Source organism: Anopheles gambiae, chromosome 2 (genome assembly GCF_943734735.2).
Source record: "Anopheles gambiae chromosome 2, idAnoGambNW_F1_1, whole genome shotgun sequence".
Classification (NCBI taxonomy): domain Eukaryota; kingdom Metazoa; phylum Arthropoda; class Insecta; order Diptera; family Culicidae; genus Anopheles; species Anopheles gambiae.
Window position 1 is genome coordinate 101,975,615 of NC_064601.1, and position 25,555 is coordinate 102,001,169.

Sequence of the window (25,555 nt, forward strand, 5' to 3'; positions counted from 1 at the left end):
TACCTTTATTTTTAATTATATATTAAATTTAATTATAATTATTTAAAAATAAATAAATTAAATAATGCTCCCAAATTAATTATTCCTGTATCTTGGTGATGTACCATTAATTTGTACGATTAAATAACAGGTCCGTCATGGGCTCAAGCTCAGAATCGACCATGCCCCCATATGTAGGACTGACTATCCTGCTATAGGTAATCAATAAGTCACTGAAAGTCACGCCAACTAGTGGTACAAGCAAACCTAGACCGACAACGGTTTTTGTGACAAAGAAGAAGAAGAAATTGATTATTAAGTTCGAATCCTTGAGAGTTCTATACGCATCCGCCAGAGACGGCAGGGGAGAGAGTAAGTAGAATATGATGGTTGGTATAAGTGACGAGGAAAATTTGGAGCTGAATGCGGCATATAATTCAGCGAGGTTCCCCCGTAGTCGTTTCCTAAGGCTATCGTAACCGATGAGGACCCTGTGGTATCTCCCCTTTTCACTTGTAAAATTTAACTCGTTGGTAGTGCCCTGGAGCCGGTGTTGGCACTAGTGGAAACGACCATATGCATATCGCAGTTATGTCCTGATGTATTCGATGGAGTTTAGCCGCTTTTTCTTGATGGAACTACGTTGGTCGTCTTGAGTGTGCGTCTGACTTGGTAGATTCTTTTGAATGACGTCCGATGCCACCACTTGCTCGTATTTTTTTTAATTTATTCAAAAACTACCTAAGAGGTGCCTATATTTAACGATTTTTCAACACATCCTCGCTCCAACAACTCTATTATTAACTTTTTTTACCACCTACCCTAGTTCAAGGGTTGGCAAACTTTGCGACCAGAATAGCACAAATTTTTTTTTGAAAAATGTTCGTAAAGTTCTATGTGAAGAGCCAAATAGATAACCCAGAAGTAAAAATGGTTGTCAGTTCAATGAAATATACGAAAGGCAAAGAGCCAGTCTCTAAATAGAAAAGAGACATAGCCGGCTCGCAAGCCGTACCTTGCAAAACGCTGACCTTAAACCATTCTTAAGATTTATAATACAATGAGCTATATTGGTATATTGGTATATGTATAGTCCCTACAATCCCGATATGTAGTTCATTTTCAAACTCCTGCATTCCCGTGACTAGGGCTGATCATGTTTACGAATATGTCAAACAAACCTTTCTAAGGTCATATTTAGAGGTAGAAGATGAAGAACCTTGTACTGGTCGTTAAACGTTGAGCCGATAACCTTATCGGTAGGATTTTAAACTATGTACCGTGTTCTTGCGTCAAGTCGTACAGCCTCGTAAAAAACTAAGCCTCCTACATGTAATACTTTCTAACTTACTATAGGTAACTCAATCAAGTAACTGATAACCCAATCAAGTGACTGACAAACAAATTAGTGGGCCATACGTGAGCTAATCCATTATCCTTCTACAGCAGTGGTTAGCAAATTTAGCATCATAAAGAGCAAAAGTTTAGTTTAATCAACCAGTAGAGATCCAATCCAAAAAACCAAACGAATTACCTCGGCATAAAAATGTAAGAAAACAGTTCATAGGGCATGCATCGCACCATCAAAAACTGAAAACCTTTCTCACTTTCTTTGCAAACGAACACATCCAACAACACGTATCATTTTTTATAGTTATCCACCTACATCACTAATGGAAGCTATTCCGTTCGTTTCTTTATTTCGTACTCTTACGCGCTAGAAGAAATGCACTTATCAGATCGGGTATGGGCCACCCATCCCGCACGCTACCGTAAGTTTGTTTGCGACACTTTCGAACGACGGACGTGATGGCACACAGCAAAACCGAACCAAACCGGATCCGTGCACTCCCCCGGTATGGCCATCAAGCTCCGCAGGTTTTCGGACCGGGGGGTTCGTTGCCCGTGTACCATCATCCATTCAGAGGTCGTTTCGTTTTGTTTTTGCCCTTACACCTAACACCAATCTAATTCGTTGTAGTTGTTCAGTCTCGTAAGTCTTAGGATTAGCCGTGAGGGGGTGTATGCAACCATGGACGGGAGTCGAGCTCGGCTGCCAATCGGAAGACCTACAAAATATCGTTGGCCAACTGTAGTACTAAAAATGGAGTTTGAGTTTCTTCACCAGACCGCGTGAAGTTGAGATGAACGTGCCCGAGACACGATGCACTCAGTCGTCGGTGGTGGCCGGCCCGTTCGAGACGATGTTCAGCAGGAAGCGATCGTGCGGGCCGGTACCAATCAGCAGACTAATAGTAGAAAAATCGGTATGGCGACGGGCTGCTGAAGGATGCGTAATTGTTATAGTTCGGATAGGCAGTGGCCGCATTGACCACGGGTGCCGGATTGTACAGGGCGCGCTGGGGATAGTCAAACTGCTGAAACGGGCTCTGGGCGAGGCTCTGCTGCAGCTGCGGCTGCTGGTACGCACCGTACAGGTACGGGTACTGGTTGTACTGGGCGGATTGCAGTGCTGCCAGCTGGTAAGCGCTCAGCGTGTTCATGTACGGGTAGTAGTTCGGGGCCCAGCTGTTGTAGAACGGAATGATGGTCGGCGTGTACACGGGATAGGCGCCCTGTCCCAGCTGGTTGTAGTCGGACATGTACGGGGCTGTCTGCTGCAGGTACGTAGCCGGTTGATAGGAGCCTAGCGATTGGGGTGCACTTGGGATTGGAGTAGGCGCTGGGGCCGTCTTCAGTCGCAGATTGGCCAAGAATTTCTCCGTGTCGAAGTTAGCCATCGCCTGTTGGCGATTGTCCTCCAGCTCTGCTTCGATTTCTTTCGGTGCAACACGAGCCTCAAAGTCGGGACCTACGAGGACACCTCCGGAGGTCTCATCCCCAGCAGCAACCAGTCCATATTTGCCCTTGGTAAGCACCTTCTTGTTGACCGAGATTGGAAGACCCAAGCTGCCGAGTTCGCTCGGTTTGATGCCAGCGATTGCCGTTGCTACCGGGCGTGCCACAGCCAGTCCACCATCACCGACAACGGCAGTGGCTACGGGTTTCGATGATGCTACACCACCTTCACCAGCGATCGCAAGACCTGTGAGGACACAAAATGAATCCCATTAGACATCTTCTACCAACGATCCTTCCGATCAAGTCGTACTCACCAACAGGCTTAGCCTCGGCAATGGAGCTCTCCTTCTCCTGTGTCTCAACCTGCACGGAATCACCACTGGAGCTGTCCTCGCCAACGTTCTCCTCCTCCTCCTTCTTCTTGTTCTCCTCCTTGCCCTTGTACCCGGGGAACGATGTGATCTTGCTGCTGGAGACCTTCTTCTTCTGCGGCTCGCCCGACGGTGCGGTCTCGTAGTTAGCTGTCAAAGCAGATACTTATCGTTCATTAGAGTTGATGTGATGAAATTTTTCCAAAATAGGGACAAAAACAAAATGTCCAACCCTCCATCAGCATACTTACAATCGAACAGGAACCGTATTGCATCCTGGTCATCATCTGCCTGCTGAATGTGTGCCAACTTCTGCGCAGCAACGCCAAGCTTCTCCAGATTGTCCGTGTACACCTTGCGCTGGTCCGGTGACAGCTTGCCCGTCTTCTTCACCGTCTCCTGTAGTGATACGAGCGAGGCAGCGGCATTCTGTATCTTCAGCAGATAATCCCCGAACGATTGATCTGTTGCCTTGAGGTCCTCATCGCTAGCATCGAGCGCCTGCTCGTTCGACTGCTTAGCTCCCTCGTCGGCCACCTGTTGCACCTTCAGCTCGACGTCCTCATCATCTCCTCGCAGGATCTTGCTCACTACCGTACCGTCACTGTTTTTGCGGATCTCCAGGATCTGCCCACGAGCTCCACCGTAGAATGGGAGCTTCAGCACATCGGTAGCCGTTCGATGTTCGGGACTGGAATAGAGAAATGGGGTAATTCATTAGCTTCATTTTCATTCTGGGTGCTCTAATTCACTTCCTTCCCATACGGTAACCTTGACCACGTGCTCACGTGAACATTGGAAACGTCGTCAAGGTTATCGGATGTGTCTACGCAGTTTACCTATGCAGGATGGGAGCAGGAAACAGGGCTGAAGGAAGAGTGACAGGATGGAGTTGGTGCAGCTGCAGCTGACATGCATACTAAACTACGATAGAGCTACAAAGTGCTTCCGTCCTTGTGCGAAGAAGCACAAGAAGAGCGAAAGTAAGGATAGGGGTAGAGTGATCGATGGTGGATGTTGAAGATGTCCGATGACTTTATATTTACACATATATGTACACACTTTATGGAGAGTTGAACGCAAACAACAACGTTACAAACTCGACATGAACGGTTGATGGTGGAGATATGATGGCTTCCCAAGCATTCCTAAAGCGGCAATCGATGATGTTGATGTCAGGGAGATGTTTTGGGGCAAATGAACATGAATTAATATATGTACAAAACACGCGACAATGGGCGAACAAAGGCGATGCGAATGTAGCTATAGTGATGGGATTTTATTTGATCTCTCATTTACTTCACATAGTCGACAATCAGATCGGCTTGCGCGTGGGCCCGCCCGTTCGCGCCGACTATCGCGACTGACTGCGGCCGGAACAGGATCTTCGCCCGGCTGCCCTGCTTCAGGATGGCATGGGAGACGGGCGTCGAGATGGCGGTGCCACCATTGCCCGAGATCGCTTTCGACGACGGTTCCAGTATGAGCGACGCCTCCTCGTGATTATCCGTCATCGGAACGCCATAGAACGGGTAGTACTCCTGGACGGTCGGCGCTACTGGGACGCGCCCAATCACTGGAGCGTCGGCCGTCGTGGACCCGGTAGCCATCACTACCACTGGGTTGGTGGTTTGTGCCGGGCTTAACCGCTGCCCTTCTGACGCTTGGATCTTCTCCGGTGCTGGTGATGGTTTTGGAATGGCTTTGAAAGTCTGTTCCGGAGCTTCGGCTAAAGCATACTGCTGTACCTTAACCTGTCCATCTTGCTGCTGGAAGGCCTGCAGAAGCGGAGCATTCATCACCCGCTTGGGTTTGCTTTTCGTGGCCGGTTTTCGTGTCCGTTTTTTCATGGCTGGTTTAGGCACTAATTTTTCCGAAGTTCGATCATTTATCGGAACAATCGGTAGCGTACCCTGTGCGGTCTCTACCGGTACCGGTGTGTTTGCTCCAGCTGGAAAAGGCACCGACACCGGCACTAGACTGTAGTGCCGACCGGTAAATGGAAAGGCTGGTGCAGGGTATGAGTATGGTGCTGCCGGAGTATGAAGCTCTGCCGGTCGATAGGGGAAGAAGCTTTGTTTTGGAGAGGAGAAGGAAAAACGAGGATAGAACGAAGTGATGAGTGGCGGTTTCGCATAGCATGATGCTGCAAGGCTCCAGGGTTGTCTTCTCACCGTCACGAAAGCATCGCATTGGATGGAATGGGAAGAAGGGTTATCGAAAGCAGTTGCAGATTAAGCAGGCAGGCACAACAGGCACAAGCGTAAGCGTCCTCATCTTCTGGTTAGCGCAGAGTAAAGCGTCAGTCTCCTAGCAAGCGTTTGTCTGTTGGTGAGTTTTGCGGCCAAATTCCTTCGCTGGAGGTGTTAGTGCGGGCACACTTGATCAGTACGACCATGTCGTTAGTAATGGAACACATTGTTATTGTAGCACACAACACATACAGACAAACATGTTTTTTAAGGGTAAATCAATTACTGATGCAATTTCCACTATAAAATCTTACATTTTCTGCTAGAAGCAGTACACGAAACGATTCATTTGATAAATAAAATTTTGTCACTTTATTAGATCCAAAAAAGAGTTTTAAAATCCTTACATTCCTACACAGTACACTTAAAAGCTACATAGCTGCAATCGTAGTTTAAAGAAATCGATGGAAGTTGAACCCTTCCTGTCCAGTCGGTACTCCATAGACGCCTGGCCCAGGCAGCGACAAAAACACTGACAAAGTTGTCAACTTCGGCAAATCAGGATGCCAACTTCAAAAAGTGAGATTCATTCGTGATCATTTATAACACAATTTTGTAGACACAAATGCATGATATAGTGAAACGAAATCACTGACAAAGCAAATATTTGAAAGGTAAAGTTTTGTCGCCACCGTGACCGTTCGTCCACTGAAATCATCGTTTGCGTGTTGCAGCCTTCCCTCCATCGTCGTCGTAGGCCACCCATGGCAAGTCAATTCGCTCACTTCCCTGCAGCTCGCGAGAAGGAGTTTTGTACAGCATCCTATTTACATCTCTTCACACCTGCTACGCCCAACAACGGGGCCTCCCCCTCTACCCCATTTCATGTCCGATAGTAGACAACGGGACCACTCGCCACCAGAACCGCATCGAGCGGCAGACTACGCTTGGAGGCGCTGATCGTCTTCTCCAGATCTACCGTCTCCGGTACGGCGTACACTTTCGCACCCGGCCCAGCAATGGTTAGGCTGCGCGGATGCGTAATGGCCGTCCCGTTGGGACCTACAATTGCCGTACCACCGCTGCCCGCAGTCGCTACACCGCCCGGCCCGGCAATCGCAATTCCACCCTGGCGCACACGGAGCCGCTGAATGACGAGCCCACTGCCCGCATCCGCCTGCTTCGTGGCAAAGATGCCGAACGGTCCCTTATCCTGCGCTGGCAGATCTTCCTCCCCGGTCAGCGGTTTCTCTTTCAGATCTTTCAGGTCCTGGGGCGTGTCCGCCGCCACAGATCCTGACAAATCCGTCGTTGGTGTCGTCGAGAGGATATTGAACCGGTGCGTAAAGTTGTTGAACACGTTCGAAATGTTGAAGCTCTTGCCGGCCACCTTCTGCAGCATCACCAGCTCAATGTCCGGTTCGGTTTCGTCCTCTTCGTCGCCCTCCTCGCTGGAAGCCTTCTTGACGGGGTCGCCCATGAATTTGTCGTTCGGCACGGCGGGCACATCGGCCACCTGCGCTCCCGCCGTCTGCTTCTCGTCCTCCTCCTCCTCGTAGTCGACCGCTTCGGCGATCTCTTCCAGCAGTTCCTCTTCCAGCTTGGTGCTCTGCACCGCATCGGCCACCTCGGCGACGTCCTCCATCACGCCTTTCGGCTTCTTGAGCGCAGCCGACCGTTTGCCCTCCAGGTCGAGTGCCTTGCCGCGCAGCTGTACCGGCGTGAAGGAGGCAAAGTTGATCGTGCTGGGAATGAAGCGGATTTCGCTCGATCGTCCATCCGCTGCCGGGACACTGATCGGAAGTATGTAGATCTGATTCGGTGAGCGAAGCTCTTTGCTTGCTCGCACCACGGCTTGCCCTGCTGGCAGTGGCACCAATCTGAATGCTCTCGGTGTGGCCAAGCTGGGCAGCTGCAGATACGGTGCCGGATAGAAGAACGTTTGGGCCGCGAACGGGTTCGGCACGATACCCTTGGAAGCTTTCTGCGGTGTCTTTAGCTGAGCGACGCTCGGCGGGAAGTATGCCGGCCGGGGATAGAAATAGCCCGACGTGTCCTGGCCGCTGCGCGGGAATGCAACGTCCACCTTCTTCTTGTACCCCATCGCAATGTTGATGCGTTCGATTTCGCGCAAGATGCGATCGGTTTCCTCGATCGAGCCGCGCTGATTCGTTAGCAGCGGCTCGAGGGCACGCGCATCCGGCACCAGTCGTATCACCTGCTTCTCGATCCTGTGGGGAAACAAGCAAAATGCAGACAAAATGGAACCATTAGTGGCTGGAGTCGGGTGGAGAATGGATTTTGCAAGCGACAGGCCTTATGCCTTAGGAAAGAAGCGATAGAGCGATTGGGGTGAAAGAATAGGGCCGGTGGGGCTTGATATAGAACAGATCGGAGAGGAGATAAATGGGAGGTAGTTCCGAAAACAATAACACGCTAGGTGGTAAGATTTTGCAAATCCCGTTTCGGGATGATTTTTTTTTTTTTGTTTGAAAGAGAAGGAAACATACCAGGGTTAATTAATTCATCGCAACCAATTATGATAATGTACCAAGACGGTTAGAGGAGGTCGTCTCTGAAGGAGTGCTAGTTTGGCTCATTTCGAAATTAATATTCATCCAGGGATTTTAGTTCTTTTCGTTTTTTTTACTGCCATAAAAAGTAATAATGTTGAACCAAATACCTTAATGTTATCTAGATTAAGTCCAGCAGATAAAGCGGTTTCACGCTTTTCGTTTGGGAAATTTAGACATTTTAATTTAAAAAAACACACACACACACAAAACCAAGCTACACTCCGTCGAAGAAGATCACAAAAGGAAACAAAAAAATCGTTAACAAGATCTATCAAATAAGGTAACAACAAGTACACAGAGCAAAAGAAGCACAGTAAGAGAGTTGGTTTAGCAGAAATAGAAGAACAAAGCGATTAGAATTAATATTGATATCAGTAAACATACCTGTACATGTGTTTGGGGGTTTGTTTGGTTACTAGAAGCTACGCTGGTGTTATTTCTGAGCAGGTTTGGTTTGATTATGGCCACGGGTTGGTTTACAAGAGTTAGGTCGTACACTGCTCGCCATACTGTTAACGTCCCGCCAACTCACACGCGCAGAATACCGGGCTAATACCGACGGAGAAATTGAATGTTCACAGTCACCAACACACACGCGCACGCACGCACACACTGTTATGCAGAACTATGAAGCGAGGGTGCAGCTTCTGGCGGTTAAATGCTGTCTAATTTAAAGATTAATAGAATAATTGTGTCTACTTTTTTGTTGTCCAACATCCGGCGGTCGGCGATTCTATTCGATCAACTCTGCTTCCACACGCGGCGAACACGGCGACCTCACGATGTATTGAGAATTCGTGCATAAAATGGACCGTCAATTATGCGTTGCACGAGCACGAAAATGAGCTGCGGTTACATTTATTGTTTCTTGTCGTGACCGGTTTCTTTTACGCGAAATCACCTAACCCGATACGTTTTTTTTTTCTTCTACCTGTTGCACTGCGCTACTCGACTCCACCCATCAGGGAGCATGTTTTTCCTTGCGAAATTACCAAAGGTTCTAGTGGAACAGTGTATTGACACCGACATGAGTTTTCTCATAAAATCTGCCCCGCCGGTAGCATCTGCTCTTAAGCTGATATCATCAAACATCTTGGCCAGTCATCGAGTCGAGCGCGAACGGAGCGAACTTGTCACGATCGGTTGTGTCCAGCGGCGTGCGCTCCTCCCATTACCCGCTGCAGTACATAAAGCGTTGCTACTGCCTGAAGATTCTTTAGTAAAAGCAATATAAAAAATGATGAACAACCTGCCCACCGGGCGAAGCGTAATGACCATCGCCGACTTGAAGACGCACAGCTAAGCAAAGCGTTGTTAAAGCATTAGCAACAGTTACAGAATGCAGACTGTAGTTAGATGAAAACAAGCGTAAATAACGTTAGCTTAACAAAAGCAGGCTGGCATACGCAAAAGGCTACCAACAGAACCGATCAGCTGGAGAAGTGGAGAAGTTGCTGCTGGCTGTGCTAGGGCGACTGCGTTCAAGAGCGCCCCGAAGCGATGCGTAAGTATCATCTGGCGATGGCTTGAGAAGGTACAGTTAGGTCTAACAGGTCTAACAAGCCCGTCAGGACAGGGCAGAAGTGCACCGACTGCGGGTGAGCAAAAACGGGGGGAGAATTGAGTGTGCAAAATTGATGAAATGACACTAATGCAGGCAGGTAGCAATTTATGAGAGGAAAATAAAATAAAGAATAAAAATATTGCAAAAAACAAAACCTGAGATGGGGAAAAACCACTCAAGCCCAGTTTACTTGCCTCATAATATAAGCGGCATGAATAAATCATCGGTACTATGTTCACAATGTTCATCTTTTTAACGGCTTTGATTTGACGTATTTTGCAGACCAAAAGTCTTTAAAATGTTAAAAATACTTTCTTGTACGGTAAAAACAATAGAAAACAATGGCGACGAGACTTATATTTTTAGTAAAACTATTCTTATCTCTCTTTTTATTCAAAAAGTTTGACCAGAATTGATTCTTAGTAATCCCAAACATAAAATTGGAAGCTTGAAAGGCGCTACACACAAAAATCTATAGCAAATAATACATCAAAATGTATTATACAAAGAATATCAATTTAAAAAGGCTATCGTCTCATCGCTCTAATTTAAACAAATCAATCCAAAATTGCTTCCTCAATAACGAAATGGCTTAATTAAAAGCAAGTTATCAGGGTAGCAGCATTAATCTTCTCGCTCGGGGCATTGAAAATGGGTGGAACAAATTTAGCAACCTTCAAACCGTGGCGCAGATCCTTATCGCTTCCTGGGGAGGCACCCGTTCATCAGAGCGCACAAAACCACAACGGTGACTACGGAAAGCAAAAGTTTCGGCACGATGCCTAACGCGCTTGGTTTTGTGAAGCGTTGTCTGTCTCTACCTCGCACACACGCACCATAACACTTCTTTGCTTGTTGGCATCCATCTGCTCGTTAATCAAGTGGCAAGCATGTAGATGGCGTTGCCTGATAAACGGTGCCTCAACCCATTCATCAAACGTTCTAATCACACATTAGGTGTACCCAGGAACAACCGTAGTCCCCTGTGGTCCCAGTCCCGCCCTCAAACGGTATCATTTTAATGAAACCAATCTGTTCACTGTTCAGCTGCATGATCCACGAAACCGCAGACCTCCCGCTAGCCGAAGTCCTCGAGCACCGGTAATGGCGCTTCCATTGACCAAATACTTCCACTTTTGGAGGACCAGGAGGACGGATTTACCCGGCCGCTGATTAACGGTTATTAAAGGAACGCACGACTCTATGAAGAACGTTACACATACGCGAGCGTGCGCGTTCACACACACAGAGCAAGCAGTTAAGATGGATTTTTTTGCAAAGTCACGAGCTGATTCTTCCATCGGGAAGAACTTGAACGCGCGCGCGCGAACCGAAGGGTAGACGACGAACCCGAACGATAGACATGTTATTATGCAGCACGGGCAGCAAAAGAACAGCAACACAACACATCAGAAGTAAGCTCTGCACCGAACGAACGAAACAAAAACACCAATCCCAGTGTATTAGCGGGGCGAAGGATGAAAAAAAACAGAACCAATGGAGGTATTATTGCTTAGAGAGGAAAGGAAAGATACACTATGCAAAGAATAGATACATTACGGGTTTTAGTACGACATAGAAGCTTACGTTCTAAACACATCCAATTACGAAACGAACGAACGAACGATCAGAACACGATCCGCACAACAATGAACTTGATTCGCTGTGCCTTTTAGTTTTAGGATAGTTCTTTCTTTTTTGTCTAGGGTTCTACATGACAGTGAAAATTAATAGAAATCTGTATAGTATAAAATTGAATGGTGAAATATCCAACTTTTTGTAGCAAAGGTTAAAGCTGTTCTCCTAAGAAAAGGCACGGAGGATTGGGAAAGAATGCCTGATTTTGCTCACATCAAACTGCTTTCTTTCGTTACTTAATGTTACACTAGCTGAGCGGACAGAGTAAAGAAAGGGGAATGTGAAAGAGGAAAATAAGAGTAAAAAGCATGGGTAAAGGAAGCAAATGAGGTGGGTTGATGGGGAAGAAGCAGGAGATCGTTCTGACAACGACCCAGCAGACAGATCAGGTCGTTTCGGGTATCAAGCCTTATAATGTAAATTTTCGGAGCATCTTCGTGTTCTTATGTTCGGTTCGTTTTGTTTTCACCCATTTTGTCTGTTTTCTCCTCATCGCTGAGCTTTATCCCTTCGTTTTTTAACCACACAGAGCATGCTAATATGTTGTATTATTCTTTTTTTTTCATCTCTCTTCTTCCTTCTCTTTTGCTCTCTCTCCGCAACGAGAGACTATACTGAAACAGAAACGAAGGCACCGAAAATATGCGAAACTTACTGTATCGCCTGTGGTCGGCATTGTATGCTAAGCAGGGACGTCGCGAAAGTTAACACCTGTGAAGTGAGAAGAAGGAAAGGAAAACATGATTAAAAACTTGCTTGCAACGCTAAAAGGTTCTTTCTATAGATCTATAACAAATTTAAAAAAAAAACAGCTCCAGACAAAACCAGCCTCATTTCAGATCCAAGAATGTGTTAAGCGATGCGAGACAAGTGTCAAGGGAATGGGATTACTTCACTATGTGGTTTGGGCTCAAAACGCGGGCGCTAATAAATTGTTGCGAAAGTAAACCATCTCACTCCGTCAGCAGGACGGCCGACCGGTGCTGAATTATTCATACCAAATTTGCGTGCAATTGAATAGCCGATAGATAATAAAACGATCAACGGGCTAGCGGAAGGTGTACTGTCACCCCGCCAAGCGTTAAACGAAAGACTTGCGACTTGGTTGCGATTAAGCGACGAACCCCGATAGAAGGTATATAGCGCTCAAAATCATATCATTACCAAATTCTACACGTACACGATAACGGGACACTGTCAATCATACCAATGACCGGGTGGATCTGTATCCGCAGTGCCATTAACAGCGGCACAGATCCACTTCTTTCCAATTCTATGTACGAACACCGTACTCAATTGTTTTTTGCTTCTGTGCAAGAGGTCAAACACTTAATTTGTTCAAAGTCAACAACATTTCGTAACGTTTTACGACGCCAAGAAAACGCCCCGAGTGTTGCCAGCTCAACGAGGTTAAGGATTTTTGCGCCGGTTTTTCGCTCGTTTCAGCTCGAGATCGAGAGAGAGAGAGAAAGAGAGAGAGAACCCACTACCCATTAGGTGGTATTAACGGTATGCGTAGAGAAGTAGAAATTCTGGAAAATCGCGGTTCTGCATCTGGGTATTCGTGGTACCCCCCGCGTAGCAGAAGCTGGCCGACTCGGCTCCGGTGAACATGGGTTTGACCAAGCTACCGTCCATCCTGCAAAGTTCTTGTTGGGATAAAATGAAGAACCAAATGCCAACTGGATGAAGCGAAGGAAACAAGCATTTTAACGCCATCCCAACAGTGTCTTTAGGTACTGGGGAACTTCATCAGTCGATTCCAGCAGGAAAAAAAGATTGCAGAACAAAACGGGTTTTGGTTTGAGTTTGAATGAGGAAAACCTTTTACAAAGCATCGTTTTGCAATTCCATCGTTTTGGATGACTATACAATAAACACAATATAGCAAAACGTTAAAAATATCTTAAATCATTGACAAAATTATTATACCCCTTGCACAGAGGGTACAATAATGTCATTAACCTCGGCTGCGCGCACACTGAACTCAAATTCGAGATTGATTGGCCGACGAAAAGTTGCTCCATTCTTCGGTTGATTTATTGTGACTCTTTTCACCATATTTGTTTGACGAACCACACCTTCCACCAACGTTTTGTGTTCTCGGAAAGAATTGAACCATAAAAATAACCGCTTAACGAGGCCATAAATTTTGGCGAAACCAGACAAAAAAAAACAACCCCGCAACAAATTTATTCGCACCGACAACACGACTTCGACAAGTGTCCAGGGCTCAGACAGTGGGATGAAATGTCATGTAAAAAATGGGCACTGAAAGCGCTGAACTTAAGCACAAGCGACGAACCTCAGCCATTTACCCGCGCTTGCGGTCTAGATTATGGCAACACAGATCATTCTTGTAGATCACATCATACGATCGCAGCTCTGCTCTGTGTGTTTTTAGTGCCACTGTGTAATAAGATCTACCACAAGATCTCTGTCATCTCGGATATCTCAGCAGCCTGGTAGAAGCAAACCAACCACTCGATCGGTGTTCTTATTTCCCTCCCATACACTTGTTTTCTCTCGTACTATCCCCACAACCCTGCAAGAGAACATAACTCTTCGCACCGTAATTACAACACAAATTGCCTTCTCACTTATCGATCCATTAGGCCCGCTAATGTCCATTAAACCGTACGGCAGCCTCGGAATTGCTTGCTGTTGCTGCTGCTGCTGCCGCTGAATCTCGATCTGATTACAATCGGCCGCATCGGGGTGTAAGGAAAGACAAATATGAACGTGCCTAAAAGACTCCTCCCTTTTCCGGGCGACGGGTGACCATGTTCTCGACACCCCAACGAGTGAGTGTGTGTGTGGTGTGTGACTCGAAGAGAAAAAAACACACTGTGCTGTGGTTAATTTATCGCAACCATCAAGAGGCCAAAGAACTGGCGATGGCTTCTCGATGTAATTAAGAGTCACCCCGGTCCGTCGTCACCGGCGACAGCTTTGCAGCGCGTCAACCAAAGTGTTAAAAACCGAACTGCAACGTAGGGTTGCTGCATAATTTTCTTTACAAAATTGCCCGATAGAGAAGAATAAAACATTCCCCAGTTTCCCACTCCATCTCGCATGTTTTTTTTTTTTTTTTTTTTTTTTTTAATGTATCCGCAGTTTATTTGTCAAAATTTTTTTTTATAATTTACATTCAACTGCGCGCACCTTCCGATGGGGGTTACCCGTTAGGGATTTACCCACCGGATAAGACCGTCCGATTGGACCTTCCTTATTATTATTATTATTATTATAATTATTACGCATTTATACACTATTGTGCCTTCATCCTTTATGAGAAAAAAAACCTTGTGACCTAGCTTAAGCCCTTCCGTTACTCGCGTGGGAGTCATCCTCTGTGCCTTGAGCAGCTCTCTTAGCGCCCTGATGTTACTTGAGCGGTAACGGCTGCTTCTTCTTCTGGTGTTAGGCCAGTACGCCTCTCCTGTCTCTCGCCCGATGGTGGCGGTGACAATGGTGTCACCGTAGCTTGGCGCTGGTCCATTTCCACAGTAAGTTGCGCTGTGTGACCCTGCAGCCGACTGTCGGATAGTTGTTGTTGTCCGACCCGTCTCTGCGTTCGCCTCCGGTTGCGTTGTGGTGTCGGAGGTGCTACTGCTGCTGTTACTGGTGCTGGTGTGGCTTCGGCTGGTGTTGCATCACTGGCTGCTGGCATGTACAAAAGTCGTAACGCAGACGCCAGTTCCATGTCGCCAAGCTGCTCCGCGCGTAGCCGAGCTCTACGGGCCCTTGTTTGGCGGTTTCGGGCCGCTCGTCGTACTGCAGCCTCGTCCTGCGCCTGCTCTGCGTTGACTGTCGCCTCTTCGGAGGCGGAACTGATAAGCGCGTTCATCGCTGCCTCATCCTCTCTCCAGCGCAGTTGCAGAACTGTGGTTATGCGTTGTGCCGCTTCCTTGATTCGGGTCCAAGAATCTGAACTTTGCAGCAACCTCCGCCCGATGTTCTCCTCGGTAATGGGACCGTCCGTTCCCAGATCCAGTAGGTCGCTCCGGACTTCTACAAATCTCGGACAGTGGAACAGCACGTGAGCCACTGACTCGACCGAGCCTGTGCATTCCGGGCATTCTGGAGATGGAGCGAAGCCGCAGACGTGCAGAAACTCTCGGAAAAATCCATGTCCCGAGAGTATCTGGGCAAGATGAAAATCCACCTCACCCCGCTTCTGTACCATCCATGAATGCACATCGGGAATCAGGCGGTGTGCCCAACGTGCATAGCGGCTGGCTCCTGGATTTGCAGCGTTCGCGTCCCACTCCCGTTGCCATGCCGCAAGTGTCACAGCACGTTCCTCGCGTCGGATGACCACTCGACTCGCCTCTGTGTCGGCGAGGTATCGCTGGTGGCATCGAGCATCCTCCCTTATCAGATGGTGATGTGGAATGAGCCCGGCCATGAGTACAGCAACGCTGTAGCTCATGGAGCGAAATCCGCTCACCACTCGCTGCGCCAGGTGTCGTTGGGCACTTGCTAACATCCGCAGGCACCACTGGCGTTCCGTGGCCTCAGCCCAGATGGGTGCACCGTAGCGGACTCCATCTCGCATGTGATCTCGAGATAATGTTGCATTCAGACGAGTGGAAGCGAAAGATTTGCCTGCTGAAGCATGCGTTCTCAGCGCAAGCTGATTAAAACATTTCGCTATCATGCCAGCTGAACGATGAACGCTGTCAAACGCTGTCATCAGCTGCTGGCAACCACATCATTTGTAGCCGTGGTCAACATTGATTAGCTAAATTGCAGCCTGCCCCGATCGGTGAAGATGTTCGCTCTCCGAACATGTCGTTCGCTCGCTTTTGACAGTGACAGTGACAGCACCAATCAGTCTTTTTCTCCCCGGACCGGCTGTTCGCACGCACACGCAAACTACCAGCTCTTGTAGCAGCTTGCTGAGTCGACAGAAAAACTGCGCACCATATCTATTTATCCTGTCTAGTCGGGGCGTAATTTAGCAAGCGCAAGCTGAGCACCGAAATGTCTTCATTCGTTCTGCAAGCAATGGAATGGAAGGAACTTTTCTGCGATAATTCACATGCACACAGGTTCGTGGTGGAAACATGACGGCAACAACTGTTTATCGAGTGCTTCTGAAAGAGGATGAGGATTGCAATTGCATATCTTTAGCTAATTTCATTTATTCAGTAATGCGATAAGTTTTAAATTCAGGTTTAATTAACAGCTACGAATATATAAGATAAATTTGAGACATTTTTCCAGTACAGCAACCCATCCAGGCTCATTAATTATACAGTAACTGCTGATCATATTAAACCAATGTGTTCCAACGTGGCATTCTTTTCTTTATTGCTCTACTTCCTTTCAGGAGCACGTACATTAAGAACAAAATGACAAGCGCAATCCACTTCAACCGTCACAGGACGCTTCCCATTGTCCTTGATACCCTTTGTGTTGACGATGCCAAGGGATACTGGAAAAAAAATCTGCTCGACTTCCGCAATCATCGAGACTCCCCTTTTCAGTGCGTGATCGATAAAGCGAAAGGAGGAAGTCATTCTCAATAAAATACTAAAAGAGAGCAACAGCCAAGCATAATAAAATACCCCTTTTTATCATTCTGTAAAATATCCCCTTGATGCTGATGATGGTCCAGCACCGACAGACATTGGTAGCGAATTATATTCTTTTTTTTTGCAAAAACCTGTTTCTCTTATCAGAAATGGGCCACTCGAAGGTAGCCGTGGCATGCTCGGTAGCCGTTGAAAGACGCTAATGATAATGATCCATCGATAATGGATTTCAGCGCCTAAAGGTTCGCAGATCAGCGCTATTTAGCGTGATTAATGATCTACCGTTGGCGCCGGGCATTAAGGAAACGGGACGCAACCTTACAAGTTCTTTTTTAAAAAAAAATGGCAAATCAAGCTTAAGATGGAGGACAAAAACTATTCTCATTTATTGCTCTATTCAAAACTTTGGAGAAGTATCTTTGGGGGTATCATTGATGGGATTAAGTCGTCTATTTTTCCTATTAATTAATTGTAATGCCCCAACAAGTTTCGTGCGTGATCAATCTTGTCGTGCATAATAGATGTGAAGAACAGGTTTTTGTACTTAATTTGTTATTAATCACAACTGATTACCGACTTTCTAGCAATCGATTCATCGTTATAGCGCAAATATAGTTCCACCTACTTTTTTGCAGTTTTTATTCAAATTAAGTCAAATCTCTACCTTCTTTTATCGATGTTGAGAAATAAGAGAGTTGTGCCTAAACTTGTTTAAAACTCTTTTAAATTGATTACGTTTACCTCAGATGTATTCCAACTTGAAATTCGATCAAAATTCTACATTGCTTCAATACAGAATGGTTTAATTTGAACACTGCGAGTAAATAATGCCTTAAAAGTGGGCATTTAACCTCTATTAACAGCATAAGCGTAACACTAACAGACAGAAAAGAAAACTACCAATCAACAATTACCCTTTTCTTTGCCACAACGACAAGCTAACCTACAAAATCCAAACCCCGTCCCACACCTACCGCTGGGTGGTAACTTTCTCCCAAAACTCCCAAAAAACCCACCCATCTTAATGAATACCGCCAATCCCTTCGCGCACCCTCTAATCAACTTCATTCCACGCATGCCACGGTAACCGCCTTCGGATAACGATCGTTTAATTAATCGTATCTGGATCGGCCGCCTGCCAATCTTCTACTCGCCGGCCCTGCAAAATGTAATGAGCAACAACAGCGCGGCCAAACATCACAAAATACCGTTTCCGATGGTGCAGAAGAAGACAAAAAAAAAAGAATCGGTCCCGTCCAGACACGACAGGCGGGACCGGTTCCCTTTTTCTTTCTCCCTCTGGTGGTCGTGACGCATGCTAGACTCAAACTATTTGCCGAATTCTAGGTTGATAGGATTATCATAATAATGAAAAGAACCGTCTGCCGAGACAGTATTGTGCCGGGTTTTGTATTTCTCCCCTGTCCAGTTCCAGTCCATTGACCCATAGCCGACCAGGGGCGAAGATTCTGCCTCTCCCCACGGGCCCCATCCGGAGGTCGTCCAGGTGTGTGCATAAAAATTTTATGGCAATGTCTTCTTTTAAAAGGAGATCAACAACCTTCCAGCAGAACAAGCCGGTTGGTCGATTGGTTGGCTTTCGCTGGCTGGAGCTTTTATCGATGCTTTTGCCCTGTAAGCTGAGCATGATCTCGTTCACGTTTTTCTACGATTTGAGCGATCAAACGATGTGTGGCTGGCGCATCGTACCGATCGATCATTATGCCATTTTGCGATCTCCTTTCTTTGCCTATGCTTCTATCACCCCATTTGCTTCGTAACATAGTTTTGGAACTGTTTCACTACTATTGTATCGCACGCAGAAAGAAAGAAAGACGAGCCTTTCAGCGCGAATCACCACGAAGCTTCCCATAATTCCCGTAATTGCTACGCAGCCCCCCCCCCCCCCCTCGCGGGTGCGAAGGACGGGAAGGAAATTTATGATTTGCGTACGCCCCGGCGAAAGACACGCTCTGAACGGAGATAATTGTTTCCCCGCAACTCCCGCTGCTGGGTGGTCGTCACCTCTGGGAACAGAATCTGTGCCTTTATTTTCTTTCTTTCCGTTTTTTTTTATTTTGCAACTGACCAACCAACCATCTCGCCAATTGGCCGCTAAAAGATGCATATCATAGCTGGACAAAGGAGGGAAAACAGCAACCGCTCGGGTGCAAGGGTACGACTGGCAGAAGGGGGGGGGGGGTGTATAGGCAAATTATTTCCCTCGCCTTCCATTATCATCCCTGCTGTCTGCTGTCTGGCAACATTATCATCATCAGCCTCATCATCCGGGCTCTCATCATTACAGCGCATCAAAACCAAACCTCAAATGGAACAGCACGCCGTGATTGCAAACGCAGCAATCACAATCGTTGCATACGTCTTTTGTTTGTTGCGATTTTCTCCTACTCCCGCTGAAGGAAAAGTGCTTCGTAACACCTTCCCCCGTGGGGATGAGTGTGTCCCGGGGACGAGTTGGAATGGCACCTTTACGTTGCTCGACGGCTTTGAACCGATTGCTGTAACCGTTGTTGCGCCGTGGTGCGTTGAGGCCACATTCCAGAGCGCCAGATCGATCGGTCGGTGGGTTAGGAGACCAACAAATTGGTTAGGTAAAGATGGCACACACCCACAAGACAAACGTATACCGGTGGGTGGGGGGGGGAGGTGTTGACCTATTTAGTGTGGGCAGATGTGCTAGTTTACGATGCCAAACAGGCAGAAAGAGAGCAGATTGGAACATAAAATGGATATAAAAATGGGAGTTTGTATCAGAAGCATCTTTTGGTCCGAGGGGGAAAAATAGTAATTTCTAATATATTCTAATATATTCTTCGTCGTCTGCAGTTGTGGCTGTAGGTTAATGGCAGAATGATTCTATTGTAACCTTTTGAGACGTTGGTGTACTTTAACATTACAATTGGATCTTTTCCTGTTTTAACACCAACTCAACGGCCACCAAGGGCTTTATCAGAAACCTTCATGTTTTGCTGGTTCTGATACTGACAGATGATATCTAAACGATTTGTCATTCAGGTATAACTCTGAATATTAGGTGTTACAATCCGAATGAATTTGACTCATTGTAGTTGTAGGTCTACATCTACATTGTAGAATGGAGATCGCTACATCCTTTTTGACTTCAAAGAAAGTCTTGAGCTTATGAAGGTCCCAAAATATCTTCAAAATTCTTATAACATTGTGAAGTTGTATTCTAATGATCCGTAATATGTAGCAATCGTCATTAATCAGGCTTTTAATCTATGATTATCTCTCAAATTCAATTGCAACCACACAAAGAGTCGCATCTTAGAATGACCTTTAAAAATCATTCACCCAAAAGGTAATTGCATTAACTGCGATTTGATATTCCAGGTTCCAAAATCACGCCTGTCATTTGATGCTACTCTACAAAAAGAAAGAACAATTTTACCATCAAATGACAGCGTTTACTTTATTATTCCTTAATATCTCCCATAAAAAAAAACACTTCGTTCATGTTTCAAACTCACACTGGGAAAAACCCGCCCCAAACCATCCACACACACACACACCAACAAACAAACCGGCTTAAAAAGATATCATTCCGTTGTCTTCACCCGTGTGAGTGACCTCCATTGCGATAAGCACCCAGCAGCAGCAGCATCGGTAATAATGTGTCCTAATGGTCTTCGCGCAGTTGTGCGCTAAGCTTTCGCAGGTTCCTCTTCCGCACGCGGCAGGAATCTCAACTGAATGCTCGAGACCACCAGAGAACCAGATCACCGCCCGGACCGCCATGTATGGATACATCGTGCCGTGGGCTCGGGCAAAGTAAATATTTTCCCAGTTGCAGTTCTTTCGTTTTTGTTTCGCAGAGATTTCGCACTTCACAGCTCCATAACCGGCAGAGTGCAACAGTGCACAGCAGAACCGGAGCACGATACCGGTGGGCGGTTAAGAACGCTAATGACCAAACACGGCACACCACACTCGGTTACGGCGGGCATTGTCAAGGTCGAGCAAAGGTTCGTCGCTTGAAAGTCTCTTCTCAATGTCAATGCGCCGGTAAGCGACGAACCTTGCCGGTTTTTGTTGGGAAGGTTTTTTTTTCATACTTCCACTCAAAAGGATGAAGACCGCAGTCGTTTTAATTGAAAAAGACGACAAGAAGAGAGTGTGTAAAGCGCGATGTACTAGCACACTCTTCCCATGTCATCGTTTATCGTGATCCAATTTAAAGTACCTCATGCAGCAATGCAACGATAATGATAGTGTGTCACCGCGCGTAATCAGTGCTGAGCTTACAGGCGGCCGCTAAACGGCAAGCAGGTTCCTTTGGGGCTCTGCCAGACCCGATTAATGGGGCTGAAAACAACTTCGCAACTGATTATGCAATTAATGCTGCACACTTCGTATCGTCCTTTTTAATGAGCGTCTCACGCACAATCAATTTCTGTACGGCATGGGGACGCCTGCCACTCATTTGCCTGCACTGCGCGAAGGCTAGCAGCGAACGTTCTGCTCTGCTGGAAGAGCTATTGCATTTTAATGAGATTTTTAGAACCCGTGTGGTCCGCCCTGCCGGTCGTAAATCATTCTGGGAAGGGTTTGGCCAAAGGTGCCTTCGTAAGCGAGCTTCGCCCCGGGGTGAGTGAACAGCTGATTGATTTCAATTATCACTACAGCAAGCCTTCTGGCTTTACTTGGAATGAGCCCTTCCGGCTTGGGAGTTTTCATATTTCCTAGAGCATATCAGCACATGGTGCCCTAAGCCCATCTAGCTCTTGGGGGCTCATTTTGGCTTATTAGGGACGAGGAAACAATCTGTTCCCTTCTGGGAGCTTCTTGGCGCTCCGGGTAAAGGGCCAAATGCGTTTCACTTCAACGACCAAACAGTATTGAATGGAGCATCCTGCCTATGCTTGGAGCTTACACATTTTTCTCGCCCATACCCAAGCACCCATAATTAGCATTAATGTAATTACATTCTCCTGCTTCACACTTGCACAAGGGCCCGCCGGCAATGGGATAAATAATCAAGTTTGTCGTTGGGATGCAGGAAATGGAACAACCCATCCTTACTTCTCTTGTCTGCCAGACTTCAAAAGCAAGAAGAATGTTAACCTTTTGCCAATTCACGAATGACTCAAGCTCGATCGTTCGGTTCGTTTTGCAGCTAATTTACGTGCACACAAAGCCCGCCCGAGGGGTGAAATTCGAAGCAGAAAAAGCAAGAATCCACACTCACGCGGCGGTTTGTATGCAAATGGATTCTAATTTGGTTACCCTCAATTGTTGTGTGCTGTGTGGGGAAGGCCTGGCAGAGGTGAGACAAAGCGAAAACAGAATATGTTTCAGTTGGCGTGTATCGTGTATCGCGTCGTGCAAGGTGTCACCGAGCACCCGACGATATTGATGTGCGTAGGGTTTCGGCTAGCAAAGCAAGCATTTGAAATGTTGTGTTGTGTTGTGTGTAAGAAGGAAAGTGTGTCGAATCTTTCACCACCCGGAAGAGGGGCGAATACGACACGCGGGGCAAAAGGTAGCAAGCATATTTGTCTTGCCAAGATCGATGGCTCCGGCGTGTAACACTTTGTCTAGAGGACTAGCCAAACCACACCAACACTTCTGGCAAGTGTTTGCACACGCAAAACACAGCGGAGCTGCTGTACACGTTTTATGAGCAAATATTTAACCGAAACAGCAGCGAGGAACATTAGCACCATTTCTTCTCATATTTTTCCTCCTCTTTTTTGTTTTTGTTTTTTTTTGCTAAAAATATTAATTATTATTCCATGAAATCCCCACTTGAAATAGAAAAGCGAAAACCAAAAGCTCATCAAACCAAAGCACTTCTGCGTTTCGTGCGCTAATTTAATTTCATCGTAGCTGAATGGTTTCGCCCAATTTGATTAAGCTACAGCCACAAACAGACCGCTCTAAAGTAAGTCAGTAGAATCACGGATCGGCTAAGGCTAGGCCGCTTGCAGGTGGGATAAGAATATTCTCGCCACTCGCTACTGCGCTCTTGCCGATATTCTTATCTAATTAAATTTCATTAACGCAAGATCTAAGAACTGCGCATCGCAAAACAACAGATGGTCAGAGGTATGTTGCTTTGCTATGTTCATTATCCACTTTCTGGGGCATTCTAATGTCGAAAGGATATAAGTTGAGATCAAAGGCAGACGCATTCTAGAGGAAGTTCAAAGTCGTGACGTATACCTTTTAGATATTTATCAGAATGCCTTATGAGCCTGAAATAGGGTATAAATTAAGTTTTTGAAATGACTTTAAATGAAGCATTGCTTTATGAAAAATGTTCTCTAAAACGTTACTATACCATTACTACTTCATCAAACTTTTGGAAATTATTCAAGGGTAGTGTAATCATGACCGAAATGACGGCGTTTTGAATATTATTTTAAGTATAAATAAGTTATAGCTCTGATGGAAGATTAAAATTTCATATTAAACATGGTACTGTTTCCAACTTTCTTAAACCTTTCTTGACCATTAGTGTTGAGGAATTATAGGTTTCTGTAGTTCAGTTATCTTTAAACTGATATAACATGAGTTGAATGTTTAAGTGTATCTATGAAATTCGTACATATTTATTTTAAACAACGATCATCAGTTATGCAGTAAAAACTAATCGTTCCAAATATTTTAAAAGGAAGCCATTGTAGCTTTCTTGGACCAAATTTATGTTCCTGAAATGATGATCTTGATCGCGTCCTCTTTGTATTTTTTTTTCTTTATAAAATTTCCAAGTGTGTTTTACAATAATCATTGAATTAATTAAGATCAATCAGATTGATTTCCATCAGTTCCATCTGCAGTATTCAAATTCCAACTCTCTCTCTCTCCCCCTCGCATCCCCCACGCTCATGAACTTGAACTTGAACCTCGGCTTTCCTTATCTCATCACGGTGCACCATCGCAGCATCTCCCCTCCCAATCGCATAACATCTCCCGTGTGCAACACATTATGAAACCGATCACACAGCCGTAACTGTAAAAGTGGGGACCGTTTCCCACTGCTATGCTGCTGCACGAGTGCACGCTCGCGTCACCTCAAAACGTCGATCGGCTCGGAAAGCGTAATCGATCACCGACCGGCGCAAGCCAGCGAAAAGGAGGACACCGGACAGCTGCGTGTGTGTGCAGAATATTAAAGAAAACAAGAGGCACCGGCCAGCGACCGCGAATGTGGCAGAGAAAACGCCCTACTCTCTATTGACGCACGGGCCCCCCGTACGCTTGAGGTTGGGTTTGAATTCTTTCGCCGAGCTGTTCCTTTCAGAAGCTGCTTATACTTAAACCGTGTGTTCTACGGAACGAACCGGAAGTTCATCTTTCATAGCAAAAGGAAGGAGGCTACATTTACGCGCAAAGAAAATAAGTAATGGGAAGCGTAATTCATTCTTACCGCTAATAGAAGCTTCATGATGAATGCGTTTGGGTGCAAAAGCAGACTTCCTTTCTCTACTGGTCGGCGTTGGCAATTGGAGATTGAATCCAACAGCAAGACGGGGGAAGTATATTTATTTGCCCCTAATTTATACCACCCTCGTAAAGCACACACACACCCCGATAGGCACGCGCACACACACACACTGGCAGCTCGTTCAGAACGCGCAAAATCACGGCTCGCGTCTTCTCTCGGTTTCGGCGCAGCAGAGAAGCTGGATGGAAAACAATTTGCGCACACAAATTGCAGCGTGACCGTGCAGGAAGTTCGGGTGTGGAGTGTTTTCCAATTTGGCTGCTCAAGCTTTCCTGTTTTTCTCCTGCTTAAGTTCGATTTTCGCCGAAGCAAGCAGACAATCACAACTGCAGCACAATCACAAACGCAACGATCTGTAGGGAACGCACTGAACACGCACACGGCTTACACTTTACGCGGCACTTGCTTCCAGACTTGTTTGTTCGCTTCAGAAAACGCAACACACTGCAACGGAGGAAGAACAAAAAAACTGGGGAGACTTTCAACGACGACGACGCAGTTGTCCGATGTTTCCTCGGCCACTGCTGCAATCCGACTGTGCGATCGGCCGGGAATGTAAGCTGGTTTTATGTTTTTTTCGCCCTCTCTCTCTCTCTCAGCCCCATCCGACCCCTGTGAGCGTTTCCCCCTTCGCAAAGCACCATGCTCGCGTGTGAGAATGGAAAGAAAGCACACGAGCATCGATCCTCCCCACCAGCGTGCTTCCTATGCGCGGTGCGGGGCATGGGTCCAACGATATCAAGAGCACACCAAGCGGCGTGCACGAAGCGGCAGGGTAAGCAAAAGGGAAAAAAGGTGCCCTCTCCCCTACGAACGAGGGGAAAGAAAGAAGCTTCCCAACAGACGCACTGATTTTTCTTCGCCTTCAAGCTCGATCGCTCGATCGAATACGATGCAGAACGTTTTGCGCTTGCGTGTAGTGGTGAGAGAATGCGACGTTTCCCCGAGATCTTTCCCGGGGCCCAGCGCTCCCGTGGGATGACTTCTTCGCTTCAATTTCTCGAGACCAGACCGGTCTCGGACAGAACGTTGTGCGTGAGGTGGAGAAATTTGGTCGATAACCAGTCCGTACCGTACCGGAATTTCTTGCTTGTTGTCCCATTTTGCTGATAGTCTCGGTGCAGCTCGGTTAAGTAATAGGCGATGTCCCTCCGCTCAGCAACATTGCACAAATGATGCATTTTTATTTGAGCAGAAAATTGCTCACTGGTATCGTAATCAGCAATTAATTGGCAGCCGCCCCTGTTCTCACTAGAAAATGGTCCGAGGGTCTTTGAAACGCATTTCTCTAATTGGTGAAACGGGACAGCAGTAGGCAAAAGCTGCCATAAAGATATTGTTTTAAGCGCCACTAGATGCTTTGTTTTTTTTTTCCTTTTCTTCTTCGCTGGCAAGTTT

The 25,555-nt window shown here is 46.5% G+C and overlaps 2 protein-coding genes across 4 annotated transcripts; both read right to left on the reverse strand.

Annotated features, from left to right (window-relative positions):
* Positions 1-1,616: 1,616 nt before the first annotated feature.
* Positions 1,617-24,708, reverse strand: LOC3290186 (uncharacterized). 3 transcript variants are annotated; one of them, XM_061645289.1, is made up of 6 exons: positions 24,080-24,708; positions 11,778-11,833; positions 4,452-5,225; positions 3,404-3,843; positions 3,096-3,302; positions 1,617-3,025 (listed from the first exon to the last, which is right to left on the reverse strand). In XM_061645289.1, exons 1-6 carry the CDS (start codon positions 24,095-24,097, stop codon positions 2,229-2,231), a joined length of 2,292 nt encoding a protein of 763 aa, XP_061501273.1. In that variant the 5' UTR covers positions 24,098-24,708; the 3' UTR covers positions 1,617-2,228. The 3 variants fall into 3 exon arrangements, with proteins under 3 accessions (XP_061501273.1, XP_061501272.1, XP_061501274.1); XM_061645288.1 differs by having other exon boundaries at positions 3,096-3,317; XM_061645290.1 differs by lacking the exon at positions 4,452-5,225 and having other exon boundaries at positions 1,618-3,025; positions 3,096-3,317; positions 24,080-24,706.
* LOC133391373 (uncharacterized) lies at positions 5,689-9,431 on the reverse strand. Its single transcript, XM_061645291.1, has 2 exons — positions 8,305-9,431; positions 5,689-7,575 (listed from the first exon to the last, which is right to left on the reverse strand). Exons 1-2 carry the CDS (start codon positions 8,310-8,312, stop codon positions 6,228-6,230), a joined length of 1,356 nt encoding a protein of 451 aa, XP_061501275.1. The 5' UTR covers positions 8,313-9,431; the 3' UTR covers positions 5,689-6,227.
* Positions 24,709-25,555: the final 847 nt, after the last annotated feature.

What these genes read in the sequence shown, in the direction of transcription:
- LOC3290186 (XM_061645288.1), bottom strand. An exon ending in CTGATTGTCGACTATGTGAA is followed by an intron (nt 3,844 to 4,451) that starts GTAAATGAGAGA and finishes TCTCTATTCCAG; the next exon opens with TCCCGAACATCGAACGGCTA. An exon ending in AATACGGTTCCTGTTCGATT is followed by an intron (nt 3,318 to 3,403) that starts GTAAGTATGCTG and finishes ATGAACGATAAG; the next exon opens with TATCTGCTTTGACAGCTAAC.